This window comes from Sciurus vulgaris (genome assembly GCF_902686455.1).
Source record: "Sciurus vulgaris genome assembly, chromosome: 11".
NCBI classification, from domain to species: domain Eukaryota; kingdom Metazoa; phylum Chordata; class Mammalia; order Rodentia; family Sciuridae; genus Sciurus; species Sciurus vulgaris.
In genome coordinates, this window is record NC_136472.1 from 6,057,237 (window position 1) to 6,083,514 (window position 26,278).

The window sequence follows — 26,278 nt, forward strand, 5'->3', positions numbered from 1 at the left end:
GTTCACTCTAACTACCCCTCTTCCTCACTGAGTGCTGACAATTTTTTCCCCAACTTTCACTGAGAGAGGGAAAAAACAAAAAACAAAAAACAAAAAAACATTCCACTACTGCCCCTCATCTGCTATCCTTTCTCTCACGAAGAAGCCTGTGGACACCAGCTCTCCACATGGGTACTCAGTCTAGTCCCTGATGTCTTCCCAAGACCCAGGCTGCAGCAAGTGTCACCTCTCCTACTTCATGAAGTTACTCCTTCTCTACAGGTCATTTCCCACCAACATGACAAAACCCCGTGGTTTCTCCCATTACAACAAAACCTAGTCTCCCCTCAACCCTGTGGCAAACCCCCTCAACAGAACACAGTCTGCAATTGTCCTCTCTCCATCCCCGCTCGGGCCTTCGTGCACTGCCTGGGGAGGCTCTCATCAAGGTCATCCTTGACTCTCCTGCCGCCAACGCCAGAGGACAAATCTCGGTCCTGACCACACTGGGTCTGTCCCCACCTCTCTCAGGACACTTTCCCTGGGCTTCGTGGCTGCCACCCTCGTCAGTTCCTCCTACTTCCAAGGTTGCTCCCTCTGGTACTCCTTCCCTGGGCACTTTAGCTTGGTTGGCCTCAAGACTGCAGAGTCATCTAAACATGCAAGATTCATGTTGCTATCAGCAGCCCAGAACCCGCCCCTGAACTCCGAAGACCTTCATCCTACACATCTCCAGCCTGCTCTCTAAGAGCTTTACAAACTGTACAGGCCCAAAACTCAACACCTGATCTTACTTCCACAACCTGCTCTCCCAAGACTCTTCCCTTCTTCACAAATGGCAACTCCTACCCCGAGCAAAAATTCCTGGTATCATCCTTCACTTCTGTCTCACGCCCACACCCAATCTGCCAGCAATTCCTGTCTGCTCTCCCTTCAAAAAGGATCCAAACTCCAACCACTTCTCACTTCCTCCTTCCCCTTCAGTCCAAGCTGCCATGAATGCTCCACTGGATCAGGGCCATAGCCTCTAGCCTCCTTCCAGCAGCACAGGGACAGCTATTCTTAACACAGCTACAGGGGGACCTTTTAGAAACCATATCATGTCACACTTCTGCTCAAAACACTGATGTCCCATCTCAGAGAAAATGACAAAATCTTAACTAACGAAGGCCTAGGTCTGGAGACATACCCTGCCATTCCCCCGGAACTTGCCTTCGGGCATACTGCCCTCCTACAGCCCCTCCAACACATTACCCTGACCCATACACAGGACCTCTTCTCAGCAAGGCCTACCTGACCTCTGCATTTCAATCTGCACGCAGCCCTCTCCCACTCCCTGACTTTACTTCTTTTCTCTATTCCCATCACCAGGTGGCGACTGAACCTTCCACTCACCTGTTAACTGGGAAAATGTAAGTTCCAGGAAGGCAGGGACTTCTGTCTGCTTTGCTCACCACTAACATACCCAGCACAGTACCTAAGACACAGTACCCAAACAACTGAATAAATGGACCCCCAAAACATTGCTGAAACGGAAAAAAGTCACAGATGAAATGATTCAATTTGTATAGTCTCATAGCAGGCAAAACGTATAACAAGGATACATTCACAGATGACACCTCCATAAAAGTAAAGCAATAAAATGCCTTAAGGAGCTCAGAAAGAGGAAGGCAGTCAGGAAGGCAGCACAGGGAACCAAAGGTAGTGACAACATTCTATTTCTTAAGCTAGTGGGTACACAATTGTCAATTCTAATTTTTAATAATATCTGCACACAACATATACTCCTCAAATATATCTCACTATATGTTAAAATATTTTTTTTAATGATTAGAATGGGCACTGACAAACTATGGGCCACAGACAAATCCAGCCCACCACCTGTTTAGGTAGTGAGGTTCCACAGGAAGATATGTGCCTTCCTCAGTTTACACTGGCTGTGCTGCTTTCACACACAGAGCCCACCCAGGAGCTGCAAAGACCATTTGGTCTGCATGCAGGGCCACAAATAATTACTAACTGGCCCTTTACAGAAAAAGTTTGCAGATCTCTACATAACTATCTGATCACAGTATGGAATATATAAAGACACTAAGTGCAAAATCAAAAAGGTTCAATCATCTGCTAACATACTGATCCTTCAAGGCACACATGACTGCCCATGGCATGCCAAAAAAGATGGTTCTATAAAACATCAGTGACTTCACAGCAAAGAATTACTTATATAATATGCACGGTGCCAAAAAGAGATATATACATACATGTGAAATAAAACATCTATATAACAATCATTTGAAGGAAAAAAAACTTATATAAAAATGTTCAATCCAAAACCTCTCTCCACCAAAATCACCATTACCCTGTACTTCCCCAGAGCAGCTAGTTAGCCCTCAAAGCTTCTCTATTATAAATAATATTCCACATCTCTCCTTCAAGAAAGTAAAGCTACATCCTCAGGCATTTTTCTTTTTTGAGACAGGGTGTTGCTGAGGCTGGCCTCAAACTTGTGATCCTCCTGTCCCAGCTTCCCAACTTGCTGGGATTATAGGCATGTGCCACTACAGTGGTTGGGGCCTGTGCACTCTTGACTACCTAAATATATTCAGAATTAAGAACAGAGACGTGATAGTACCTTAGCAGCAAAATATTATGCCTATGATAGATGCCAACTGCATAACTGTTGAATCCACCTACAGTTATGCAACAAAACAAGGATGAGAAAACCACAGTGGGAAGGGGGATCATTCCAAGAGTGAAAGAGCAGGGGTCTAAAAAGAAAACCAGCTGACAACATCCCCTCATCCATTACATAATGACAACTGACAGGTACTACCACCAAGAGAAAACAAGGAGTTAACCACGTGTTCTTAACTCTCAGTGATACTGAAACACGTGACACTTAAAACTTGTGGTCTTGTGGAGCAGCCACAACCCTAGGGGATCACCTAGACACTGTTGTCTCTGAGTCCATTTTCAGCATGATGTAAATTTTCCAAGTATTCATGACCTTTTAAGTTCTGTTCCAGTCCCAAACCGTGATTCTCATGAAAAGAAGTCACAACTGCCAATCAAGTCAATACTTATCAATGTTCCTCCCATCACTTCCCCCATCTAGGAACTGAAGGCCCAGCCAAAGTCACCGGTAAGGCCTATCTACTAGGCCACAGTGGAGCATGCATTAGTGTTACCTGCCCTGATTAGACTATCAGATTCCACACATTCTCAGGCAAGCTATCCTTTCTCCTCTTCTCAAAGTGTGTCTCTGCTACCAGTATTCTTGTTCAGATTCACCTCCAGGTACAAGGAACCCAAAGCTCCAACTATCAATGCACATAGTTTTCTCCAAGTCTGACTCAGCATTCAGTCATGCTCTTATTTACACAGCCTTTTAATTCTGCTAACATTCTAAAAACAAATCTTTCACTCATCTTTCCTTTGAGCCACCAGATTTCATGGCAGTCAACTTCTGAGGTACACACACCATTTCTAATCAACATATATTCCCACACAAGAAACTGGAAGAACCACTGAGAAGTACAACATCAGAGTCTCCTTACATCAGATGTTCAGAACTTATCAAACTTTATTTGTATAAATTCAGTCAAATGTATTGTCTTCACTAATACTTCTGAAACAGGTCTACACCAACCAACCATAAGTGACAGCAAGGCGAGGCACCGTGGTACACACCTGTAAGCCCAGTGGCTTTCGAGGCTGAAGCAGGAGGATCTCAAGTTCAAAGCTAGCCTTAGCAACTTTGCAAGGGTCTAAGCAACTCAGCAAGACTCTGACTGTCTCTAAATCTAACATAAAAAAGGGCTGGGGATATGGCTCAGGTGTTAGGCACCCTGGGTTCAATTCCCAGCACAAACAAAAACACACACACACAAAGTGACAGGCAGTCAACAGCCTCTATTCTTTGCTAATTCCATGACAAAATGTCCCAGTCAGGAGTAAAGGTAAGAAGCCTTTCCACACACTGCCATAAGCCCATTTAATTGTTTCTTCACCATCTAACCAAACTAACTAAAATCCAGATGTCAGTCTGTAATTCATCAAACCCTGAGTTAAACTGATTATTAATCCATCTAGTAACTATCTCCCTCCCGATGAAGAAAAATAAATGGGAGGGAATGAGGGTGAAAGAAAAGAGGTTTCCACTACAACAGAATCTAAGCCAAAGTCAAAGGCAAAAACAATTGCCAGTCAGCCCAGACCCACACTGCAGCAGGAAAAAAACCCATTCCCACACCCAGCACCACACATTCAGGATGTTCAAGATTTTTAGCAAGAACCTTGAAGAAGCCTCTGATGACTCTAGAACAACAAAGAGTCACTGTTTAAAATCTGATCTCTGGACAACTTGTATGGAGCAAGAAACATCAACCGATTTGTTATTACCAAGCAGCTTCACCAGTACGGAAGGAATGGCTTTTTTTTTTTTTTTTTTTTTTTTTTTGTAAACAAACAGGATACATTTTGATTCTCTGTACACAGAGTAAAGGCATACCATTCGTGTAATCATAAATTTACACAGGGCAATGTTGTTTGATTCATTCTGCCATTTTCCCCCTCCCCACCACCCCTCTTTTCCCTCTCTTCCTTCCTCCATTCTTGCCCCCCTCCCTAACACTAACCCTAAACCTAACCCTAACCCGAACGCTAACCCCTCCCACCCCCCATTATATGTCATCATCCGCTTATCAGCGAGATCATTCGTCCTTTGGTTTTTTGAGATTGGCTTATCTCACTTAGCATGATATTCTCCAATTTCATCCATTTGCCTGTAAATGCCATAAATTTATCATTCTTTATGGCAGAGTAATATTCCATTGTACATATATGCCACAGTTTCTTTATCCACTCATCAAGTGAAGGACATCTAGGTTGGTTCCACAATCTGGCTATGGTGAATTGAGCAGCAATGAACATTGATGTGGCTGTATCTCTGTAGTATGCTGATTTTAAGTCCTGTGGTTATAGGCCAAGGAGTGGGGTAGCTGGGTCAAATGGTGGTTCCATTCCAAGCTTTCTGAGGAATCTCCATACTGCTTTCCAGAGTGGATGCACTAATTTGCAACCCCACCAGCAATGTATGAGTGTACCTTTTCCCCCACATCCTTGCCAACACCTATTGTTGCTTGTGTTCTTGATAATAGCCAGGAATGGCATTTTTTAAAACACCCAAACCAAGTCAAAGTTGCCACTTAGTACAAATGAGGGGGGAAAAAAAGGGAGGTGGATATTTTATTCTTTTGCCAGACTTCTAGCAATCTCAACTACCCAAAGTTTAATGAAATAAGTCAACCAATCAGCAAACAGAATCTCTTTTCCATCTGACCCCTATGGTCTCTCACTGAGAACAACTAACACCACATGCAGTCATCCCTCACTGTCAGCAAAGACTTGTTCTAGCAACTCCCACTCTCAGCATCAATAAATACCAGCATCTGAAGATGCTCTAGCCCCCCACATAAAAATATGCAGTATTTACATATACCGCACTCATACCTTCCTGTGTGCTTTAAACCATTTCTATGTTACTTATACCTAATACAAAGGAAATGCTACATGAATAGCTGCCATACTATATTGCTTAGGGAATGACAAGAAGAATTTGTACATGTTCTGTACAGACGCAACCATCCTATACCTAACTCTAGAGGAAACAAGAGACATAAAACAATGCTCAGATAAGTGTTGGAGAGCAGCTGAAGACCATCCAAGTGACTAGTGGCTACATCACTTCATTCACATGGATTCAGTGTAGGGCTGATGCCAGTGGCAAATTTAAGTTTTGGTTTTTGGAACTTTCTGGAATTTACTTTAAGTGTTTTCAATCCATAGCTGGTTGGTGGACCTGAGGATGCAGGACCCAGGGATACTGAGTGTCAACTATATAATCCTAAAAAACATTGCAAATGGTCTCTTTTGTCATTGTGAGCCTCTCCCCCAAGACTGCAAGTCCTTAAGGGCTTGTTCATCAGTGAATCCCTAATACACTGCTGTAAGAGTAAGGGCTCAATTTACTGGCTGATCAAGAAGATGAAGATTAGAAGTAGATGGGGTTGCTGTAGTTCAATACAGACGCAGGCCGAACTTCACAATGAAAATCAGAAAGTACCTCCATGGGCTGTGGGTGTGGTTCAGAAGGCAGAGTGCTTACCCAGCACCGCAAAAAAAAAAAAAAAAAAAAAAAAAAAAAAAAAAGGGGGGGGGGGGGGCGCGGCTCCATGCTCTTCTGTCTTTTTTATGTCCAAATATTAACATGTAGTAGAGTTTGTACAGTTTTCATCCTGAATTCTTCCATTCAGCAAGCTAGATAATCTAAATTTTAAGTAATGCAAGAAAAGAATCTCTGCTCTTCTCCTACTGTACCTCATCTCCATGAGAGGAAAAAACATTCCTCCTTTTGGGTCAGAGTACAGGGCACAGAGGAGACCCCTTTACTAACCAGCACAGTCATTGTGTTGGGTTAAGCATACTTACTATATGCTCTCTCTCCCTTAAAGGTCAGAATTGGTAAACTGATCCAGGGATAACTCTCTGGGGAAAGGTCTGAACTAAAAAAAAAAAAAAAAAAAAAAAAAGTGATTTTGGGCTCTAGAAACAGATCTAACAGTCTTAACAATGAGTGACAAAATGATAGCAAAAGATACAAAACTCAAAAATTACAGTAGTGTAAGGATCTCCGGAACAGGAGCAAGTTTTAACCAGACAGTTCTGCTAAGTTCAGCATAATGTGGTATTTTCATGGAAAAACAGTTTCAAAATTATTTTACAAAATCGATTCATCTAATATTTATTTTAAAGTTCAGTCTTCAGGCACCTGAAAAAATATGTATGTACACCATCTCTCTCCACTACTAAATGACCTCCAAGGCAGGATCTAGGTACTGCGAAGACAGAGCTCACAGACCATTCAAAGGGCCCGGTGTCTCACAGTCCCTCAAGTCCATGGCATAGAACAGTGGTTCTAAAACCCAGCAGCAGTTCAATACTGTCTAGAAAGCTTTTTAAAACTAGATTCTCAATCCCTCCACAAATTTCCAAAGGTGGAATTCAGATCCATGGTTATAAAATGTCCCAAATGATTCTAAGGCAGACAAGTCTAGCATCATCTAGAGCACCTCAACACCACTGATATTTGGGGCTGGATAATCCTATTGGGAAGGGGGTGTCCTGTGCACTGTAAGATGTTTAACAGCAGCCTTTGCCTCTACTCTCTAGAAGCACACCAGAACTAAAGATGTCTCCAGACATTCCCAAATATTTCTTGGGGGCAAAATCACCTGTCCAGTTACAGGCTGATTTTCAATTTTTCAATTAGTTAACTGAGGCTAACCAACTGGTTTGCTGGTTTGGTATACTTTACATATAAGCTTGTCTTCTAAATTCAACAGTCTTCTTCCTGTCCTTGTGTAAATTACACCAGCAAGATGCTCATCTCTACTTAAGACCCAGTCTGTCAAAATACACTTCCCCAGTGCAACTAAGCAAGTCATATCGCAAGCAACTAAGACCAAGGGAAAAGAAAGCAGTTTCAAGTACCAAGAGCACAGGACAGGCACTAAAAACCTGTGAGTTTAGATGACTTAAAAGAGTGGACAGCTCTTCGTTAAATATTCTAGACTCCCTGACCATACAGGGTGCAGAGTATCTTGGAAAGCATACATCCAGAACAACAGTTATCTCCTGAACTACAGGCTAAGTATCCCTCCTCCAATGTGCTCCAATGGGACCAGAAGAGTTTCAGATTTTTTAGTTTTTCGGGATTTTGGAGTATTTGCCTAGATTTTATAGGTTAAGCATCCCTAATCAGTAAACTCAAACTCCAAAACATTTTCGGCACCAATAACCCAAAAATCCAATCAGAAATGCTCTGAAATCCAAAACATTTTAAGCATCAAGTCAGTGCTCAAAATTTCAGATTTCAGGGCATTTTGGACATTCACGTTAGGGATGTTCAACCTGCATCTTAGTTGAAATACATCTCAATACACAGCAGCTTTCAATTGTTAATAACAACCAGGAAGATACTATGAAACCCCAAAGTTACAGATTTGGGGGCCAAACACACCCGGAAGTACGTGAGGAATAGTTCACCTCTATACAAAATATTCTGAAGTGCCACCACTTATTACCCCAGCAAATTAAACTTAATGATTTTTCAACAAGCTTTCTTGTCAAAAAATAACAACTTCTAGTTCATTTCTCCAGCCCAAGCGACCATTAAACTACACACAGCTTTCTAAAGACAGTCACCAAGAGTCAGGGTTTAAACACTCATTTGACTTCCTAATCGTATCTAAACATTTAAAAACCAAATTTAAATTAATAATAAAAACCACTAGTTACTGAACTGATTCTACATGCCAGGTACAGTTCTACTTGCTTTTCATGCACTAATTATACCCAGACACATTCATTTATATATCCAGTCACATATGTAACATGAACACCATTTGTTGGGGCAAACTTATGGAGTTGACACAATATTATTCCCATATTACAGAGGAAGAAGAAAGGTTGAGTAACTTGCCCAAGGTCACAGAGTTACAAAGTGGTCCGGACAAGACTCGAACCTAGGCACTCTAACTCCTGACTGCACATCTTGCACTTGTTACTTAAGGCACATTTCTGTACCTGAAACTCTGGAGTCCCTTTCCCACTTGCTGCCAGTCGGCAACATGACCTTGAGGACAAAATCGAAGGAAACTTCACTTAACAAAGTGGGGCAATATCAACACTGGTGCCTGGAAGACGAAAGGAGACTTCCAAGGGCCCCCTCCCACAAAAGCACAGCACACACAAAGCTGTACCCGCGCCCGCAAAGGACGCGTCCAGCGCCAGGAAACTGACAGCAACGCTGAGGGCGGCCGTCAGGGCCGGAGACTCCCCCGAGGGCTCCTCCCGTCCACCGCCAGCTCCAAGTCCACGCTGGAGCGAGCGGCGGGCCTCGGGCGCAAACCCCTCCAAGTTTGAATGGGCTTCTGTGAGAGGGAGGGCCTCGGGGCCGCGACGAGGGCCACCCGCCGGCTCCGGCGCGCGCGCAGCCACTGGCGCGGGGTCCGCCGCGAGCCGCACGTCGGGGCTGCAGCGCCGGAGGCTGCCCAGACCCGAGCCCAGCCGCGCGCCGGGCACTCCGAACCCACGGGAACCCACAAAACTTGTTTCCCGGAGAAGAGTGCAACAATGGCCCCGGCGACTCGCCGCCTCGCCCGGACGCGCTCCCCAGGCCGCAGGACCGGCGGCCGGGCACCGGCCGTCAGGAGGCCGGGCGCGGCGGGGCCGGGAGGCGGGCGACGCCGCGGGCGCGGGCCGGAGTCGGGCCGGAGCGGGCTCCGGGCGCGCTTCGCCCGGCCGGCGCGCAAGGCCGCGCACGTCACCGCGGCGCGAAGTTCGCCGCCCGGCGTCCCGACCCGGGGCCCGGCTGACAGGAGCGGCCGTGGGGAAGGGCTCGGCGCCGCGCCTCCCGGGCCCGCGGAGCCGCGAATTCCGGGGGGGGGAGGGGAGAGGGGCCGGGACTCTCCCTCCCGCGCCGCCCGGGCCGGGCCGAGGGCCCCGCCGCCGCCCGCCCGCCCGCGCGGCCCGCGCACCCCGCGCCGCGGCCCGCTCCGCCGCCCCCACCCTCATTACCTGGAGGTGCCCACGACCCGCCGCTAGTTGCGCTCAGGCGGGAAAAGCGCTCACCGACACCATCAGCGAAGCGCCCAAAATGGCGGACGTATCAAGCAGGCCTTGAGTTCCCCCCGCCCTCCCTCGGCCGCCTCGCAGCCAATCGAGGATCTGGCCCCGCCCCCGGGCCCGCGCTCATTGGCCTTCTTCTCCCGCCCCCAACAACCTATTGGGTCGCCCAGCGGCTCCCTTCCCTCCACTGTGATTGGCTGAGAGTCCTCGTCAGTCAAGCGCGAGGGTCGGGTCGCATTCTTTTCCCATGGACTTGACGGATCCGGAACCTCGAGGACCCCGGAGTCTGAGAAACAAATCAGAAATCGGGAGAAGCCTGGCTGGGTACCCCAACCAACGCCGTAGCAACAGCAGGGTCTCTACTTGACGGACGCTTCGGACCACCAATCCGAGTGGCCAGTGTCTTTTAAAACTACATTGAGCCAAACCAATCGTGGCCGTGGAAGTCGGGGCACGATGCAACCAATGGGGTGACGAGGTGGCAGCAGACGGGCGGGGCTAGGACCGCGGGGAGACCGGTGGTGACGTGAGCCACAGTGAGCGCCGGGGCGAAAAGCTCCGGGACTGGGGAATTAGCTCAAGTGGCAGAGCGCTCGCTGAGCATGTGAGAGGCAGTGGGATCTGTGCCCGCATTCTCCACGGCTGCATTTTACGAGAGGTCACCTGCCGCGGTCACTTTATCCGAGCAGGTGGCAGCCCCGGAAATGGGCTCTAGATGTGGAGTTGCTGAATGTCCGTAACTGTGCTCCCCACCGCTTCGAGGGCGGGGAGACACACGCACAGAACGGGGCGGCGGGGACCCTTTTATGTTCGGGAAAGATTGAGTCATCTTCCAGAACGATGATCTGGCCCATTTCCCCGCCAGGAACCCTCTCCTGGAGAGGACCAGGTCCCGGACCTCAGAATCCCTGCCCCAAACTGCCTGAGACATGGAGGATTGCCCACTTCATACCCTTGCAAGTAACCTGCCCTATTCCGCAGTGGACTGGAAGCCTCTCCGCATCCCATGAAAATCAGCGGGCAAAAGCTAGAAGAACCTGAGCAATTGACTTAGGTGCGCTGGAGCTGCCTGCCAGGAACAGCCACTGTCACTCACACCTGAGATCCCTACCGGGGCGCTCCCGGGCCTGGGTGGATCCGCCCCACACCGCCTAAGAAGCAGCAAGTGACAATAAGGTGAACGATCTGGGGTCAGGCCCTTCCTGGGGAGGTGGCCTTTCACCCTGCAGGACACAGGACAGGGCCCTGCACTCCTGAGTCCATGTGTCAGGGAGAGGAGCCCTGGCATAGATACCCGTGATGGGGCTTTGAAGCACTGGGGAGGCAGGTGTGTGCAGGAAGCGGGAGGTGAGGTTGCAGAAGTGACGGAGGCTTGCAGAGCCTGTCCTGACATGCCACAGTGCCAGTCCCCAAGGCTCACACCTCAGACAGGGCTCATTGGTTGGGGTTGGTCAGAGATGGCCATTCCAGCTCTAGAGGGCTGCCTGGGGGACTCCATGACCCTGGGTAAAGTGGCATGGCTGGGAGAGGGGGAGGCAGGACCTGTGGGAGCTGAGCACCTGCGGCCTTTACAGAGTTCGGCATTTCTCTGCACTGGCCCCAGCTAGCCTGGGCTCTCTCCACCTCACTGACTCAGGATCTCTGAACTCTAATATCAAATGGCAGGAGAACAGTGCCCAGCTTGGGTTGGATCATGGCCAGGGAACTGGGTCTCTGGCCAAGTACATGCCCCACCCCCACCAGTCCTCCTCTGAGCAGAGCCTATGATTGGAGCTAGAAACTCTAGAAAGAGTTCATTTTGGGAGCTCCAAACAGTATCCCATTTTACAACTGAGTTCATGGAGGCCCAGAAAGCATTCAGACACCAGGTGCAGCCATATTGGCCAGGTGACCTTGGCTGGGTGATATAATCTCTCTGACTTTCTTGGTCTTCTCTGTGAAGTGCAGGTGGTAATATCCAACTATGTCCACGCCCGGAGTGATACTGGGTGTCTAGGGAGGCAACAAACAAGGGCAGATATTGCTCACATCGATCCTACTACTCAGAGAGGCTAGAAGCCTTGCCCAAGGTCACACAGCTAGTGAGAAAGTGAAAACCAAGGCCAGTTGATGCAGTTAGGGAGGGGGACAGACAGGCAGATGACCTGGTTAGAAGAGGGCATGCCAGGGAAAGGGACCCACAGAAGCAGGTGGCACAGTGCATTTGGTGGAAGACGAGGTCAGGGTGACCATAGGTCTGGGGAAAGAGAACAGGAAGCAGGTCAGGAGGGACTCACAGAAGTCTTGCAAGTCAAACAAAGGGTTTGGCCAAGGCAGTGGGAGCCAGAGCAGGCCCCTGGGCAGGAGAAGTTCTGCCCATACTTTAGAAAGGAGAGGAGTGTGTGAAGCAAGAACAACAGGTATCACCTGTGATCCCAGTGACTCAGGACGCTGAGGCAGGAGGATCCCAAGTTGTTCAAAGCCAGCCTCAGCAACTTAGTAAGGCCTTAAGCAATTTAGGGAGACCCTACCTGTCTCAAAATAAAAATGATAAAGAGCTGGGGATAAAACTCTGTGGTTAAGCTTCCTGGGGTTCAAATCCCAGTACAAAAAAAAAAAAAAAAAAGTTTGAGGCAAGGCTGAGGGCGTAGCTTAGTAGAGGTGTTTTACTAGCATTTATGAGGCCCTGTCGAACTCCAACACCACACACACACACACTCACACAGAGTGTGAAACAGGCTGCAGGGAACCCCCCCGGGTCAGGGTAGGTCCCTGAGAGGATGGCTGGTCAAGGGCAGAAGGGGCATCTGGGCTGGAATCTGCCATCTGTACTGTCCACCGAGGGATGGCTGTGTCCTTTCCACTCATTCTGTCAGCAGAGGATTTACCAGTGTCTGCGTCAAGCTCCTCCATTCCAGACTCAGATGGGTCACAGAGATGTGTGCACTGTCATTAAATGAGATGACACACCTCATCTCAAGGTAAATGACTCCACAGGTCACCAGTTATGGTGCCCTCCTAACCTAGCCAGAAGGGTTGAGGACAGGGAGGGCTTCCTGGGGAGGGCGGTGTCTGATGTCAGCTTCTCTCCTGTGGCTAATGGGGAGCCACAGACAGGCCTGGAGCAAGGGAGTGCTTTGCACTCACACAAATGGACCTCTCTACCCTAAAAGTTGTCGATTTCCTGGGTCACCACCCTCTTCTTCCCCCTATCCTTTTTTAATGTTTAACTGTTCAGTCCATCCAGGCTTTTTAAAAAGGACACATGTATTTGATATTTTCAAACATACTCAGAAGTAGAGAGAAGAGTATGACACCCTTGTGCCCAGCGCCCGAGACCACCCCTAAGACCCTGTGGAGGGACATGCTACCCTATTTTAATTCTATCAAGTAATAATCATTTTAAATGATGATATTCTGTCATTTTTTTTTAATGTGGTGCTGAGGCTCGAACCCAGTGCCTCACACCTATTAGGCCACCGCTCCTCCACTGAGCTACAACTCCAGCCCCTATCAAGAAATAACTTAAAAACAAAAAAACCCCATGATTTCATAAAAGGACACTGTAACTCAGACATACACTCAGGAAAGATGAGCTCTGAAGAAAGACTTTGAATAAGTTCAACTTGAAGAAAAGACACTACCTTGTCTTCCCTTTTGTTCTGTTACCAGGGCACAGTCCCCCTGGACTGGCACAGATCCACCGGCTGGAGTGGGGCCTCCTGGCAGAGGACATGCTCCAGAGGGCTCAGGCAGTGTCCAGGAGCTGCAGTCCAGGCTGGTGCTGGGTCAGGTCAGGGGCTGCTAAGGCTGGAGGGAAGCCAGGCCAGCTGAGGGTGGCCCCACTCTGACATGGGAATTTAAGTCCTCTGTTTCTCGTTGTTTTTTGTCAGTGCAACAAGTTCAGTCTGGGCTGGGGAAAGGTACTTCCTTCCCACAGAACATCGCTGAGAGCCGCGTGTTGGGAGAAAGGGGAATTCTGGGGTTGCTTACTCAGCTGCCAGCAGCATGCTTCTGCAGAAAGAGAAGGGGATGTTGGGGGAAGAGAGGCAGAAGCTCGGGACTCTGGGAGAGCACGAGAGGAGCCAGCGGGGGGCTTCCAGCACCCTGGCCTGAGGTGTGGTTCGGCCCGAGAGTCCCAGGCTGGGAAGAGCCTGAAGGGCACCCACGCCCCACCACCCAGGCGGTGACCTGGTTGGCAGTACATGTGCCCCAGTCCTGGCCATGAGGATTCTGTTCACCTGCCTCCTTGTGGCCCAGGGCAGCTATAGACCCAGGGCTCAATCCAGGACCGGCATGAAACCCACAGCCGCTCTTGGAGTGAGGGGCTGGAGGGGGCTGGGCCGCGCACACGGTCCACTCTGACAGGGTGGGCTGGAAGGGAGCCCATGACCAGGGAAGCCCCCAGGGCTGGGGAGGGGTGTCTGTCACTGCAGGGGTGAACGAACAGAGGGAGGGAGGGAGGAGGCCAGATGGCCACATTGAGCAGCAGTTAGTAATGTTTACTGGATAAAGGAACGATTCAACGAAGGGATGGGAATAATCCTGGCTTTGCTTCTGACTTCCCAAGCCTGCATTTCCTCAACTATGAATCAGGGGCACCCTGTCGCTTGATGAGCTACCTCGAAGTTAAATAAGCCAGGTTAATTTCGCCCTTCATTTAAGATACCTCTCAGGAAGCCCCGTCTGCCATCCATCTGAACACCATGTCCCCACGCTTCGGGTGTCTGCCCTGTTTGCTGTCCTGGCAGCTTTGCAGCCTGCCCTGTCACTGGGGCTGGAACGCCCCACCTATCTAATCTCGGCCTCCCAGCATGTCGCTGACCTAGGTGCAGGACTCGGCATGCACCAAGCGCCTGCTGAAGGCTGAAGATTGACTTGGCACATGGTAGGCAGCAGGAGGGCAGCTCCTTCGCTCCTCTGGCTGACTGCATGGGCAGGAAAGGAGTGGACAGGCCTCTGGCCACCAAAAGCCACCCCTAGCCATGCAGTGGCTCTGTTGGGGGTACTGGGTAACGCCCAGTACCAGGGGAGGGAGAAGGGAGGGTTGCAGAGTGACTCAACCCTCCAGCCATGCAGGTGGCCAGGAGGCAGCGGCTCAGGCCACTCCTCCCTGCAGGCTCTCAGACTGGCTGGCTGACAGAACACATCAGGAGTGCACCTGGGACCTGGGAGAGCCCACCAAGCAGCCCCCTGCTGCTGCCAGCACAGGCCTCTGCTGGGCTGTTCAGGTTGGAACACCTCAGGGCACACAGCCCACCCTAGACCAGCAGTCCTGGTATTTAGGGGCCTGAATCCTGCAGGTCACTCTGGCAGTGGCAGGAGACTGGACCTTGAACCTTGGAACTCCGGTTTGCCAGTCTTAGCAGTCCATCTCCTGAGTTGTAATAGGTCACAGCCTGGCTTTGCCAAGGACCAGCTGGGGAGGGGGCACACACACTATCTCACGGAACCTTCCAAGAGGAAGCCAGGCAGCAGTGCAGCAGGCCTCCCAGGCAGATCCCACTGCTCCTGCGTGCAAAGGGACCTTGGGTGTGTGTCCCCACCCTACAGTCCCGGCCCTGACTCAAAGGCAGCACCGTCAGGTCAGCCCACCCACCGCTGCACACTGGCCATCACCTCAGGGGACTCCTGGTAATTGGGGGCCAGGGGAGCAACTCACCCAAGGTCTGTCCCAGGAAGCCAGGTACTGGCAGGCTGTTGTGCCCTGCCATTGCCAGCCTCTCGCCCGGTGGGGCAGCCACCCCCACGCCCCCAAGGTGCCTGGGGTCCTGCTCACATCTCCCCTTGCTTGGCTGTTGTCACCTTACATCTGCTATCTAGCCCCTAGGGCAGGGTAAGGGTTCAAGTCCAGGGTTCTGTTGGAAAACGGACTTGCTGAGCACCACTCCCTGACCCTGGCATCCAAACTTTTCAGTGGAGCTGTAGCCAGCACTGAGTGTGCTCCTCTTCTGGCCGCCCAACATTCTGATGGGGTCACTCCCTCCCTTGCCTCCAAAGGGGGTTGTTCCTACTGGTCCTTGGGCACCAGTGCCTCCTCACCACTCAGTGGAACTAGATCATTTCTCCACCTCCCTCCACGGACTGGGGACTTCCCGGGGGCAGGGACCAGCCCTTACCCCGTTTCCTCTAGCACCAGCCAAACAGGCACACACAGACCTCAGGCTTTCTTTGCTGACTGCTTCTGGGGACAGGGGCTCCCTCCCCACCCAGAACAAATGCGGCTTGGCAGGGTGAGGCTCAAAGGCTCCATCCAGTGGGATCCACATGGGCAACCTGGCCCCCTCACCATCATAATGAGCAGCCCTGGGCCAGCCCGGGCAGGATACAGCCCAAAGTCCAGGCACATAACTTGCAAGTCCCTGTGCAAAATGGAAACGTAGCCCTGGCACAGTGGTGCACACCTATAATCGAGGTACTCAGAGGCTGCAGCAAGAGGATCACAAGTTCAAGAACAGCCTGGGCAACCCAGTAAGACCCTGTCTCAAAATAAAAACAGCAGGGTTTGTAGCTCAGAGCACTTGCCCACGTGTGAGGCTGTTTTCTATCCCCGAGGACAGCATAAGCAGGGCAGTTCAAGCCTCAAGACGACACAGCCATGTCCATAAGGCCAGCTCTGCCCATGGCCAGGTGCCTCCCAGGCAAGATGCCAGTCTCTGCCTAAGGCCTGGCCCCTCCCCACGGGGACGAGAGAGGGACGCCCATGCACAGGAAGGCAGACACAACAGCCATCCAAGAGTCGGGGTTTGCTCCATGGGGACACAAACACACAGGGCACAAAAGAATGGCAGTTACGTTTAAAAAAATCAAGTTTATAAATATTTTCTCCACTGTACAGAGACCCAGCCCTGCCCGCCCCATCCGGTTCACATTTCCCATGTTTCTAAAATCCCAATTATATTTATTTCTTTAAGTCATAAAATATATTTTTTCTTTGTTCATATTTAAAAATATTTACAGGGGTACAGAGAGGCCGGGGTGGGCCGGCCGAGGTCAGGAGGAGTCCGTGCAGGGGGACGGAGGGGGTGGGAAGAGGTGGCAGTAGCTCCGCTCAGTGGCCGGCGAGGGCGGGCAGCTGTCCTCCGCAGACAGGTACTGGCTGTGGGGCGTGGGTGGGGGCGGGTAGGGGTCTGAGTCCGAGTTCAGGTCCAGGTAGTACTTGCTGGCCTTCCAGCGGCTGGCGCTGTAGTCGCTGTCACACACGTCCGTGCTGCAGGGTGTCGTCGGGGGCACCATGCCTCGAATGACGTAGGGTCTGAAGCAGACAGGGAAGCGGAAGCAGCTCAGGCATGGGGTGCTGGAGCCTCGGGAGAGGCCGGCCCGACTGGGGATCCAGCCAGCTGTGAGTGCTGGGCAGTCTCCTGCCCTCTCAGCCTCAGCACCTACCCATCTACTCGCAGTGCTGTTAAGTCCCACCCAGGGAAAGGCCCCAGGCGAGCTGCTTAACAGGGCAGGCAGGCTGCAGAGCCCCCAGGCTGAGCTTGGGCGATAACTCAACCTCTCTTCAGTCTCTCACTGATAAACGTGTGTGTGTGAGAGAGAGACAGAGACAGAGAAAACCCCATTTCTTAAGCGGCTTGTGAGGATTCAGGAAGATTGCATGGAAAATGCTAGAAGCAGTACCTGACAAGTGCAAGTGCTTGACCACTGCTGGCCACAGTATCAGTGCTGTCCCTGGTACAGACCAGTGGCCTGGAATGGTCCCATCTTGGATTAAAGCAATCTGACCTGGAGATGTCTCCTGGCCTCCCAGAGGCTGCCTACATCGGGCCGCCGGGCCTGAGTGCAGGGTGAGGAACATGGTCTGCCTGAGAGCCCTGTCCGCCCTGATCCCCTGCCCGCACGGTGGGCATCGCAGAGCCAAGGTGGCCGGACCACACACCCCAGGGTCCCAGCCGCTGCCAAGCCAGACAGTGGCAGGAAAGATGTCTTAGAGGTGAGGCCCAGAGCAAAAGCACAGGGTGGGATGGGAGACTAGGGGACTGGCCTGCCTGGTGTAGGTGTGGCCTCCCTGGGGACAGTAATGGGCTACCGTGACAGTGACAGCCTGAGGTGGGCAGTGGAGGCTGGATGCGCTACTAAGGACTAGGGGGCCACTGCAGGTTCTTGAGCAGGGAGGTGACGCAGTCCGAAGCGGGTGGAAGTGGAAGAGGGCCTTTGCAGTCCCCGCCTCCTGCCTGCCAGGAAGGCTTTCCAGTCGCGGAGTTCCCAGAAGTGGCCACTAGATGGCAGGTAGTGGCACCTCAGAAGGCTCTTCTGCTCCAGGGACCAGGACATTGAGAGGCCTGGTCTCTCTACACTGACCTGGCCTGGGCCCACCCCACATGTCCTAACAGATGGCTCCCCTTGGGGTGAGGCCTGGTGTCCAGGAGGATGGGCCCTGTTGGCTATAACCTCAGAGTTAAAGGTTAGGGGTTCAACCCTTTCTACGCGGGTTCTGACCTGGACCCTGCAGACCAGCAGCCGGGACCCACATCCTCTTGCCACTCTCAAGTGGCCCCTCTGCACCCAGAGGGATGGGCCTGCGACCCTCAGTAGGCAGCTTGGGGGTCAGGGTCCACCTTAGCAGGCCTGTAGGGTCCCAGGCTCATATAGGCCAGGCATAAAGAACAAGGATGGTTCTAACAAAGGTCCATGCCTCAGGCCCTGCAGGGCCAGACCACATGCTTTGTCCTTCTGAGGATGGAGACACCAAGAGGTGGCATCGTGGTCAGGGACCCATAGCCAGGTTGGCACAGTAAGACCCCAGTTCTGGGCCCCTGCGCATGGGCCTCCTGCAGTGACAGCAGGTGAGGTGTAATACCCCTGGTGGCATCCTCAAGCCCACGCTTCTGCCCTGTCCTGGCTTAGAGTTCCCCTAGGAGCTGATCAGAACCCACCCAAGGTCACGGGTTTCTGAACTTAACATGCAGACCCTGCTGGGCTCACGCTGGGAGGCAGCCCAGGGTGGCCAGGAGAGCCAGGGGAGCCGAGCTGAGCCCAACGTGACCTACGAGATGGGGCCAGGAGGACTGGCACGGCACTCCCACCTGTACGGTCTGGCGGTGGCCGGGATGTTTGAGGCGTAGAACACGTCCGTGTTGTAGAGCGAGGGGTCGGTGGCAGGCGATGGTGGTGGGTTCAGGATCTGAGAAGAGCCAAGGGGTTAGTCCAGGCCTGGCCGGCTGTGCCGTGAGGGACTCTGTCCTGGGCTCTATGTTCCCCAGGACCCCCTCTTCTCTTGGGCTCTGTCAGAGCTGCAAAGACTTGGAAAGCAGAAGGGAGACAGCAGGCCCTGCCCTGAGGTCGTGGTGGTCGGAGGCATGGAAAGCAGGGAATGCCTTCAGTCCCATGCCCTCACCCTTCCCGTTAGCCCTGCTGACCACCAGCCACAGCAGGCCCAGGCCCAGACACTCAGCTGCAAACACACACACGACTTCAACAGGAACCTCAACTCCCGTGCCAATCCCTTTGTGGCCCTGACCCCAATAGCAGCATGTCCAACCCCTCAATCTCCAGAGCCGTAGAAAGAGCAATGCCTTTCATACCAGACAGACGCAGGAAGGTCCTACTCATCCCTTCCCCGCCTCAGAACGATGCCTGCTGAGGGACTACCCATCTCTAAAAGGGGGCCAAGACCTGCCTCATAGGCTGTTCCAATGATGGGCGAGTACCTGCAGGACATACCCAGGCCCTTCCTCTGCCCTTTGGGAAGTGGCACGGGCCCTGCTCCTTATCTGGGGTGGATCCTCTTCAGCCCAAACAGCCAGCCTGGGAATTCCTCCGGAATCAACCCTAAAGTTGGGAGGGCATGCTACTGGGGATAGGGTGGGGCGGGGAACTTCACCACAGAACCCAGGCAGGGGAGCAGTAGAAAGGGCCTCCTGCAGCTGCCCAAGCCCGAGGCCTGGGAGTCCTGTTTCCACTTCACTTCTGGCCCCCTGGGCAAACTGAGTTTCTACCAAACACCCTCCAGGGCTGGATGTAAGTGTTACACCCCCAGGTGCGGGGAACAGGGTCCAGGTGAGGAGTTGTTGAACTGGCTTTCCCAGTGCTGAGGTGGCCCTCTGGATGGCCCAGGAGGCTTCCCCAGGGCACTGCCTCAGCTATCCATCCCGTTGTCCCATCCCCATTCTCAGGCTGCACACAGAACAATCTCTCCTAGGTTATGCATAGTCTGTCTCCTGATTAGACACGGACTCACACGATCCACCTGCGGCCAGCAGCAAAGGAAGGAGACTGGACCCCTGTCTCACCTAGTCCATTGAATATGCCAGAAGGATGGAAGATTTAAATATAAAACACAAAATCATGAGGACATTAAGATAGAGAACAGGGAAAAGAACTTTATGCCTTAATATACCTCTACCTACCTACTTACCTACCTGCCTGCCTGCCTGCCTACCTACCTGCCTACCTACCTACCTACCTGCCTACCTATCTTCCTGCCTGCCTGCCTGCCTGACTGCCTACCTACCTACCTATCTACCTGCTTGCCTGCCTACCTGCCTACCTACCTACCTACCTGCATACCTGCCTGCCTACCTACTAGTCTGCCTACCTACTAGTCTGCCTGCCTGCCTGCCTACCTACCTGCCTACCAGCCTGCCTACCTACCAGTCTGCCTGCCCGCCTACCTACCTTCCTGCCTACCTGCCTACCCCTGTCTCCCTACCTACACAAACATGCCCAATCCATTATCAAAAGACATGAACAGATTCTGCCGAGAAAATAAAACTACAAAGGTTCTTAAAATGCAAAAGATGTCTGATGTCGTTTGTAAGAAAAGAAATACAAGATTTCAATAAGACACATCAGTCGGGCAGAGAGCAAGTTTGGAATGGACAATCTGGCTGGTGTGGCCCTCTGGTGGCAGGAAGATGGACTGCCCCATATGGTGGCTGCTTGGCAAGAAGGGTTAAAATGAGGGATATTCAGTCTTTACGGGAGGGGCCTGTCAGCTGCCAGGATTGGGGCAGGGAGATCAGGACATCCCTGCCTATGACACAGAGCTTCAGGTGCAGGGGAAGCAGAAGTGCAAGGTGGGGATCAAGCAGCCTGGTTCCACCCCCTGCCAAGGACCCACGCAGGCTGGTGGTCACTGAGCTCCTCAGCCTCCTCACATGCGAGATGGGGATTCCAACAACACTCTGGGGAGTGGGTGCTGATATGGAGCCATGTATGGGGCACGCCGCGGCTGGGGCCTCCAAAACGCTCAGTGGACACCGCCGGTAGCAAGAGGCGGGCTCAGAGGCGAACTGCTGGGCTTTCCAAAGTGCAGATGGGAACTGGTGAAAGCTGAATAAGGTCAGAGGATGGTGCTGGGCTCCTGGTTAGGGCACTGTCCTACAGTCATACAAGACGTCACTGCTGGGAAACCGCGTAGAGGGTAGGAGTCTCTCTGAATTACTTCCTGCAATGGCACATAAATCTTCAATGATCACAAAATAAAAAGTAAATAATCAACTCTCTTTGTGGGGAAAATGAAGCCTGCACCTTGCCTCCACACAGATTACCCCGGGAGGACGCACAAAGGCCACGCCACAGGACACGCCTGCAGGGTCCCGCTTGGTGGGGCGGGCCCTCTGTGTCTGCACGGTCCTCTGTACCTTTGGAATTGTGTACCAGGAACACATCATTACTGATGCAAAATAAATGGCTAATTTTAAAATAGTTGGCTCCATACGTTTCATTGGGGGTGATGAGAATGTTCTACCATCAACCATGGCGACAGTTGCAGGCAACTGTGAAATAAGCTGCTGCTCAGGCCCAGGGCTGCTGGAGAGCCCCCAGCTCCCAGGAGGCCCGGGGAAGGTGCAATGGGGTCGGGGTCAGGGAGCTGCTTTGAACAGCTGGCAGGGCCTCAGGCGGGGTCCCGGCGCCTCCAGGTGGTTACGTACGGCCCCCGGAGAAGAATGGGTCACCCTAAACTCCGGACTGCTCTCTGCGCTTCCCTTGCTCCTAAAAATAGCCAGGCCCGGAAGCTCCAGAAGATGGTCCCTGCCCTGACTTGGAAACAACACCCTCTTCTCCCTCTCCTCCCGGGGCCTGGCAGGGTCACAGGCAGTAAGGACTGGCCAACACGGGGCGGGGGAAGGGACACCCAGAAGCAGGGCACCAGCCCTGGCAAGGTGGGGCTCACTGGGGGACCCCAGATGGGACTGTCCTCACCTTAGAAAAGAGTCCAGCTGCAGGAAGAGCCTGCAGAGCATGGAAGCCAGAGCCCAAGGTGACGGGCCGCCAGCCCCTTGCCGCAGTCAAGTGGTTTCCTGTGGTTTCAGGAGCCCACGGTCGGTCGATGGAAATGTTAATATTTGTCTTGACTCTCAAAGGAGAGGCCACTTTCACATAAGGTATTACAGTCTACTGTGGTAATTGTTCCGGTTTATTATTTGCTACTGTTAATCTCTTACTGTGTCTAATGTATACACATGCCTGGAATCCCAGCTGTCCGGGAGGCTGAGGCAGAAGAATCACAAGTTCAAGGCCAGCCTGAGCAACTTAGTGAAACTCGTCTCAAAATAAAATAAAAAGGGCTGGGGATGTATCTCAGTGGTAGAGTGACCCCGAGTTCAATTCCCAGTGCCATAACAATAAATAAATAAAATTTCAACTCTCATAGACTCACATTTACAGGAGCAACAGAGTCCACATGGGTTCCACACTGTCCATGTGCAAGGGGACCCTGAGACACACACTCACCCTGGGCACCCGGCTGTACTCCCCAGAGGAGGGCTGCCCCGTGGCCCCAGGGAGGACCCCTCACAGGAGGCAGCGGGGTTAGCACTTCACTTGATTTTTTTTCTTTTCTTTTTTGGTACCAAGGGATGCTCAACCATTGGCCACATTCCCAGCCCTTTTTATTTTAAGACAGCATCTTGCTAAGTTGCTGAGGCTGGCCTTGAACTTGTGATCCTCCTGTCTCAGCCTTTGAGCTGCTGGGATTACAGGTGTGGCCACTGTGCCTGGCCAGCGCTTCACTCTGCAGCCATTTGCCTGGAGGCTGCCTGCTGGGCTGGAGCCAGACCCTCTCCCTGCTGGGATTGCTAAAAGCTCTGGGGAATCTGTTAGCCACAAAAATCATCCCATACATTCGTCTGTCCTTTGGGAAACAATCCAGCAAGGTGCGGGGTGACAGTCTGGGGTGTCCTCACAGGACACAGGTCTGGGAAACATGCTGCAGAGAGGCCCAGCAGGGCAGCACAGGCCGTGGTCCTTCAGAGCAAGACCACCACAAGGACACCAGAAGGACCTGTGAGCCCCCAGGAGGAGGGAGTAAGGCCAGACTTAGCTCTGGGTCTCTACGGGGATTCCAGTCTACACACACCAACAAGGACTTCCCTTCTCCAAACAGAAAACGATGTCATGCAGGACAAAACCCGACAGGGCGAGCAGGGAGGAAATCATGCCCTCCACCGTCTGAGACACACGCAGTCACCAGCTCTGGGACCCCGGAGGTCCCAGGCCAGTGCCAATGGGGGAGGCTCCAGCTGGCCAGCTGCTGCCACCCTCCCCTGCCCCCCCTGTCCTCTCACCGGTGGGTACAGAGTGGCTTTTGTGCTGGATGAGCTGCTGGAGGAGGCGCCGGTGACGTGGTTCCGGTCATAGAGGGGTGGGCCGCCCCGGCCCCCCATCAGGCTCACGGAGCTCATCATGGACTTGCTGCACGAAATGCCTGTGACACAGGGGACAGGTGGGACAGAGTGGGCCGCTGGCCAGGCTCGCCCCAGACACAGGCCCCTCCTGCAATCGCAGACTCAGATGCAGGCGAAGTCCTGTCTGACACACTTCTCTGGCTACGAGGTGCGCCAGCTGTCCAGTTCTCTCTGTAAATGGGGAGAGGCGGGCCCCTCCCGCAGGGCCACGCGGGGTGCGGAGGAGCCGCAGGGGCTCAGCATGCAGCACACTGGGCGCAGACAGCCCCGCTCTCTGGGCGACGCTCCCACCAGGAGCTCTTAGCCCGGACAACCTCACTCCTCCAGGAAGAATCAGGTCACACCTGTGCCGGGACATCAGAGCCCAGTGAAGCTGGCTTGGGCTGGGGGTGGAACAGGACAAGAGAGGGCACCCAGGGCTGAGCAGGCCCCGAGCAACCCGTGGTGGTCCTGGAGCTACGTTAGCCCTCATGGGGACCCCAAAGAGGACTGCACCAACTGACCCCACCTTCTGGGACACACCTACATATCCTGCATTCCTGGTGACCGAGGCAGATGCCAATCACAACTGCTCAGTCACCATCCAGTCTGCACCAGGACAGCCGCAGTGGGGAGCAACTCCTTTAGCTCTAGAGAGCTCCACTGTCCCCCATGTTCACTTCTAGGGGACACAAGGGCTCGGGAGAATTCAGAGGCCACCCCATGATAATGCTATGGGTCAGGCCCCAGGAGCCTCCTACTCCACCAAGGCCAAGGGTGGGCTGCAGCCGTGTAGGGCGGGGCCAAGGAGCTGCTGAGGCCAGGCCGGGCCAGACGGGAAAGCCCGCCAGCAGCGGCGACTGACCAGCTCTTCCACAAGCAGCCCAGGCCACCCGGCCTCTGCAGGGCCCCGTGTACCTCTGGTTCCTTACCCGGGAAGGGGCCGTGCTGTGCACCACCAGGGGCCATGAAGTTGAGCGGCACGTGGGGGGTCCCGCTGACGTACTCATGCGGGAAGGGCCCCCCGGCCCCGGCATAGCGCTGGCACACCACACGCTGGCACACAAAGTAGACTCCACCCATGACGAAGAGGGAGAGGATGATGCCGATGACCGGCCCGATGGCGCTGCCGTGGGCCGGGGTGTCGTCGGAGGGCGGCTTGGTGATCTCTGCAGAGGACAGACGGGACACATGGCCATCAGGAACCCCAAAGAGACGGCCCTCCTGCAGGATGCCAGGATGCAGGACCCACAGACGGAGGGCGGGAGAAAGGGGGCTGGGAGTCATTCTCATCCCAGGACCACCGCCCGCAGTGACCCTCCCTCCCCTCGGCCCTCAGCTGCGGACACGCCTTTGCTCAGAGGCCTTGGTGGTGGCTGGAAGTGAGTGCTCCCTGGGCGCCCGTGTGTTACACATGCAAGTCTGGCCGGGAGGCCTCCGGAGCCCGCCGTGAGGGGCGCCGGCAGGGAGCGCGGAGCACCGAGGGCAAGTCCAGACCCCAGCAGTCCTGAGGACGGGCAGGGCACCTCCTCCCAGCACCCAAAGCCCTGGAGGCCAGGACTGCCTGTGGTGTCACTCTTCACACCAGGGCCCACAGTTGTGCTGGAGGCCAGGCACAACTCCCCAGACTAGCAGAGGGAGAGGACTCGGGCAGCCCCCTTCTCTGCTGTCCAGCCCAGCCACTCTCTCCAGATGGTGCCTGAGATACCTGCTGGGTTGGCACGAAGGCGCCAAAGAGCTCAGTGAGACCCCGGGGGAAGGTCCTGCTCCTGCCAGAGCCCTCGGCCCAGGCCTGCTGCAGCAGGAGTGGCCATGTGACACATGCCTACTTCCTGTCTGGAACGCGGCTCCCTTCCAGTCTGAACCCGGCAGACGTTTGAGAGCCACAGCCTCTGGGAGGCCCTCCCTGACTGCCCGGGCCACCCGCACCCTAGCGGGTCTCCCTGACTACACGAGGCAGGTGACTGGAAGGACGCACGTGACATGTACATGGAGGCTGGCAGTCTCGGGTGACCCTGCTGCGGGAGAGACGCTGCCAAGCAAGTGCCCCATGGCAGCACCATGAGGGGGCTGAGCCCCCAGGTTCAGTCGGTGCCCCGCCTAGCCCGACTGCAGTGGGCCCCCCTCTGTCCCTCTGCCCCTGTGGGTCCTCGGTCCCCACCCAAGGACACCCCACAGCTCAGTGTCCCCACAGGGCCAGGAGTGCCCACCTCCCAGCCACCTTAGCCCTGAAGGCACGGCCCCGCTCCGCCCGCTGGCAGGAGGCAGCTCACCGCACATGAGCTCGTCAGAGCCGTCCATGCAGTCAGGGAAGGAGTCACACTGCTGCTTGATGAGGACACACTGGCCACTGGCACACCGGAACTGGCTGGGCAGGCAGACGGCTGCGAGGAGAGGCCGTGTGCTCAGAGAGGCGGGGGCCCCAACGGCCTGGGTGCCATGCAGAGCCCTCCAGCAGGACCTGCTCCAGCGCCAGACCCGCCCCAAGGCCTGGCAGGGAGGGGACCCCGGCACACATCCCGGACCCAAGAGGCACCCGTCAGCATCTCTGCCTGGCTGGGCCTGCCCAAGGTCCCCCTGGAGGCGGCAGCCAGGGGCCATAGGACAGGAGGAGCCGTACCCCTAGGGCAGGTGGGGCAGGTCGGTGCTCTGAAGCAGGCAGAGCAGCCCCCTGCCACCTCCCTTCCTGGCCCTGGAAACGCAGGCCGCAGCCCTTCATCTGGAGGGTCCCAGTGCCCCCAGGAAAGCAGTCTCTGGGCTCGGAGGCCACCCCAGCAAACCTCCTGGGCTCCCCACCCTGCCCAGGTGCCCCGCCCTGGGAGGCAGAGACCAGGGTCCCATGGTGCCCATGGAATGCCCAAGTGCTGGTAAGGGGGAGGGGAGGAAGCTTGGGAGCCCCAGGGCCAGGGCCTACGGGAGGAGGCACAGGGCAGGGGGCTCCCCAGCAGGGCTTCTGCATCCCGGAAGCCTCAGCCACACGACTGCTGGGCCAGAGTGGCCAGCAGGCCTGGCATGCG

At 53.8% G+C, this 26,278-nt stretch overlaps 1 protein-coding gene and 1 long non-coding RNA gene across 2 annotated transcripts in view; one reads left to right on the forward strand and one right to left on the reverse strand.

The window, feature by feature from the left end:
- Positions 1-9,857: 9,857 nt before the first annotated feature.
- On the forward strand, positions 9,858-19,903 carry LOC306639540. The gene is made up of 3 exons (XR_013757681.1): positions 9,858-10,845; positions 12,492-14,536; positions 19,793-19,903. It is a non-coding gene; the product is annotated as an uncharacterized lncRNA (long non-coding RNA).
- The window catches only part of LRP5 (LDL receptor related protein 5), a 94,715-nt gene continuing 84,872 nt past the window's right edge, over positions 16,436-26,278 (reverse strand). Inside the window, exons 19-23 of the mRNA XM_079103196.1 lie at positions 25,535-25,645; positions 24,194-24,430; positions 23,163-23,302; positions 18,678-18,775; positions 16,436-16,903 (exon numbers count right to left, since the gene is read on the reverse strand). Coding sequence (XP_078959322.1) covers positions 16,642-16,903; positions 18,678-18,775; positions 23,163-23,302; positions 24,194-24,430; positions 25,535-25,645 — 848 coding nt within the window. The 3' untranslated portion in view covers positions 16,436-16,641. The remainder of the gene's footprint in view (positions 16,904-18,677; positions 18,776-23,162; positions 23,303-24,193; positions 24,431-25,534; positions 25,646-26,278) is intronic.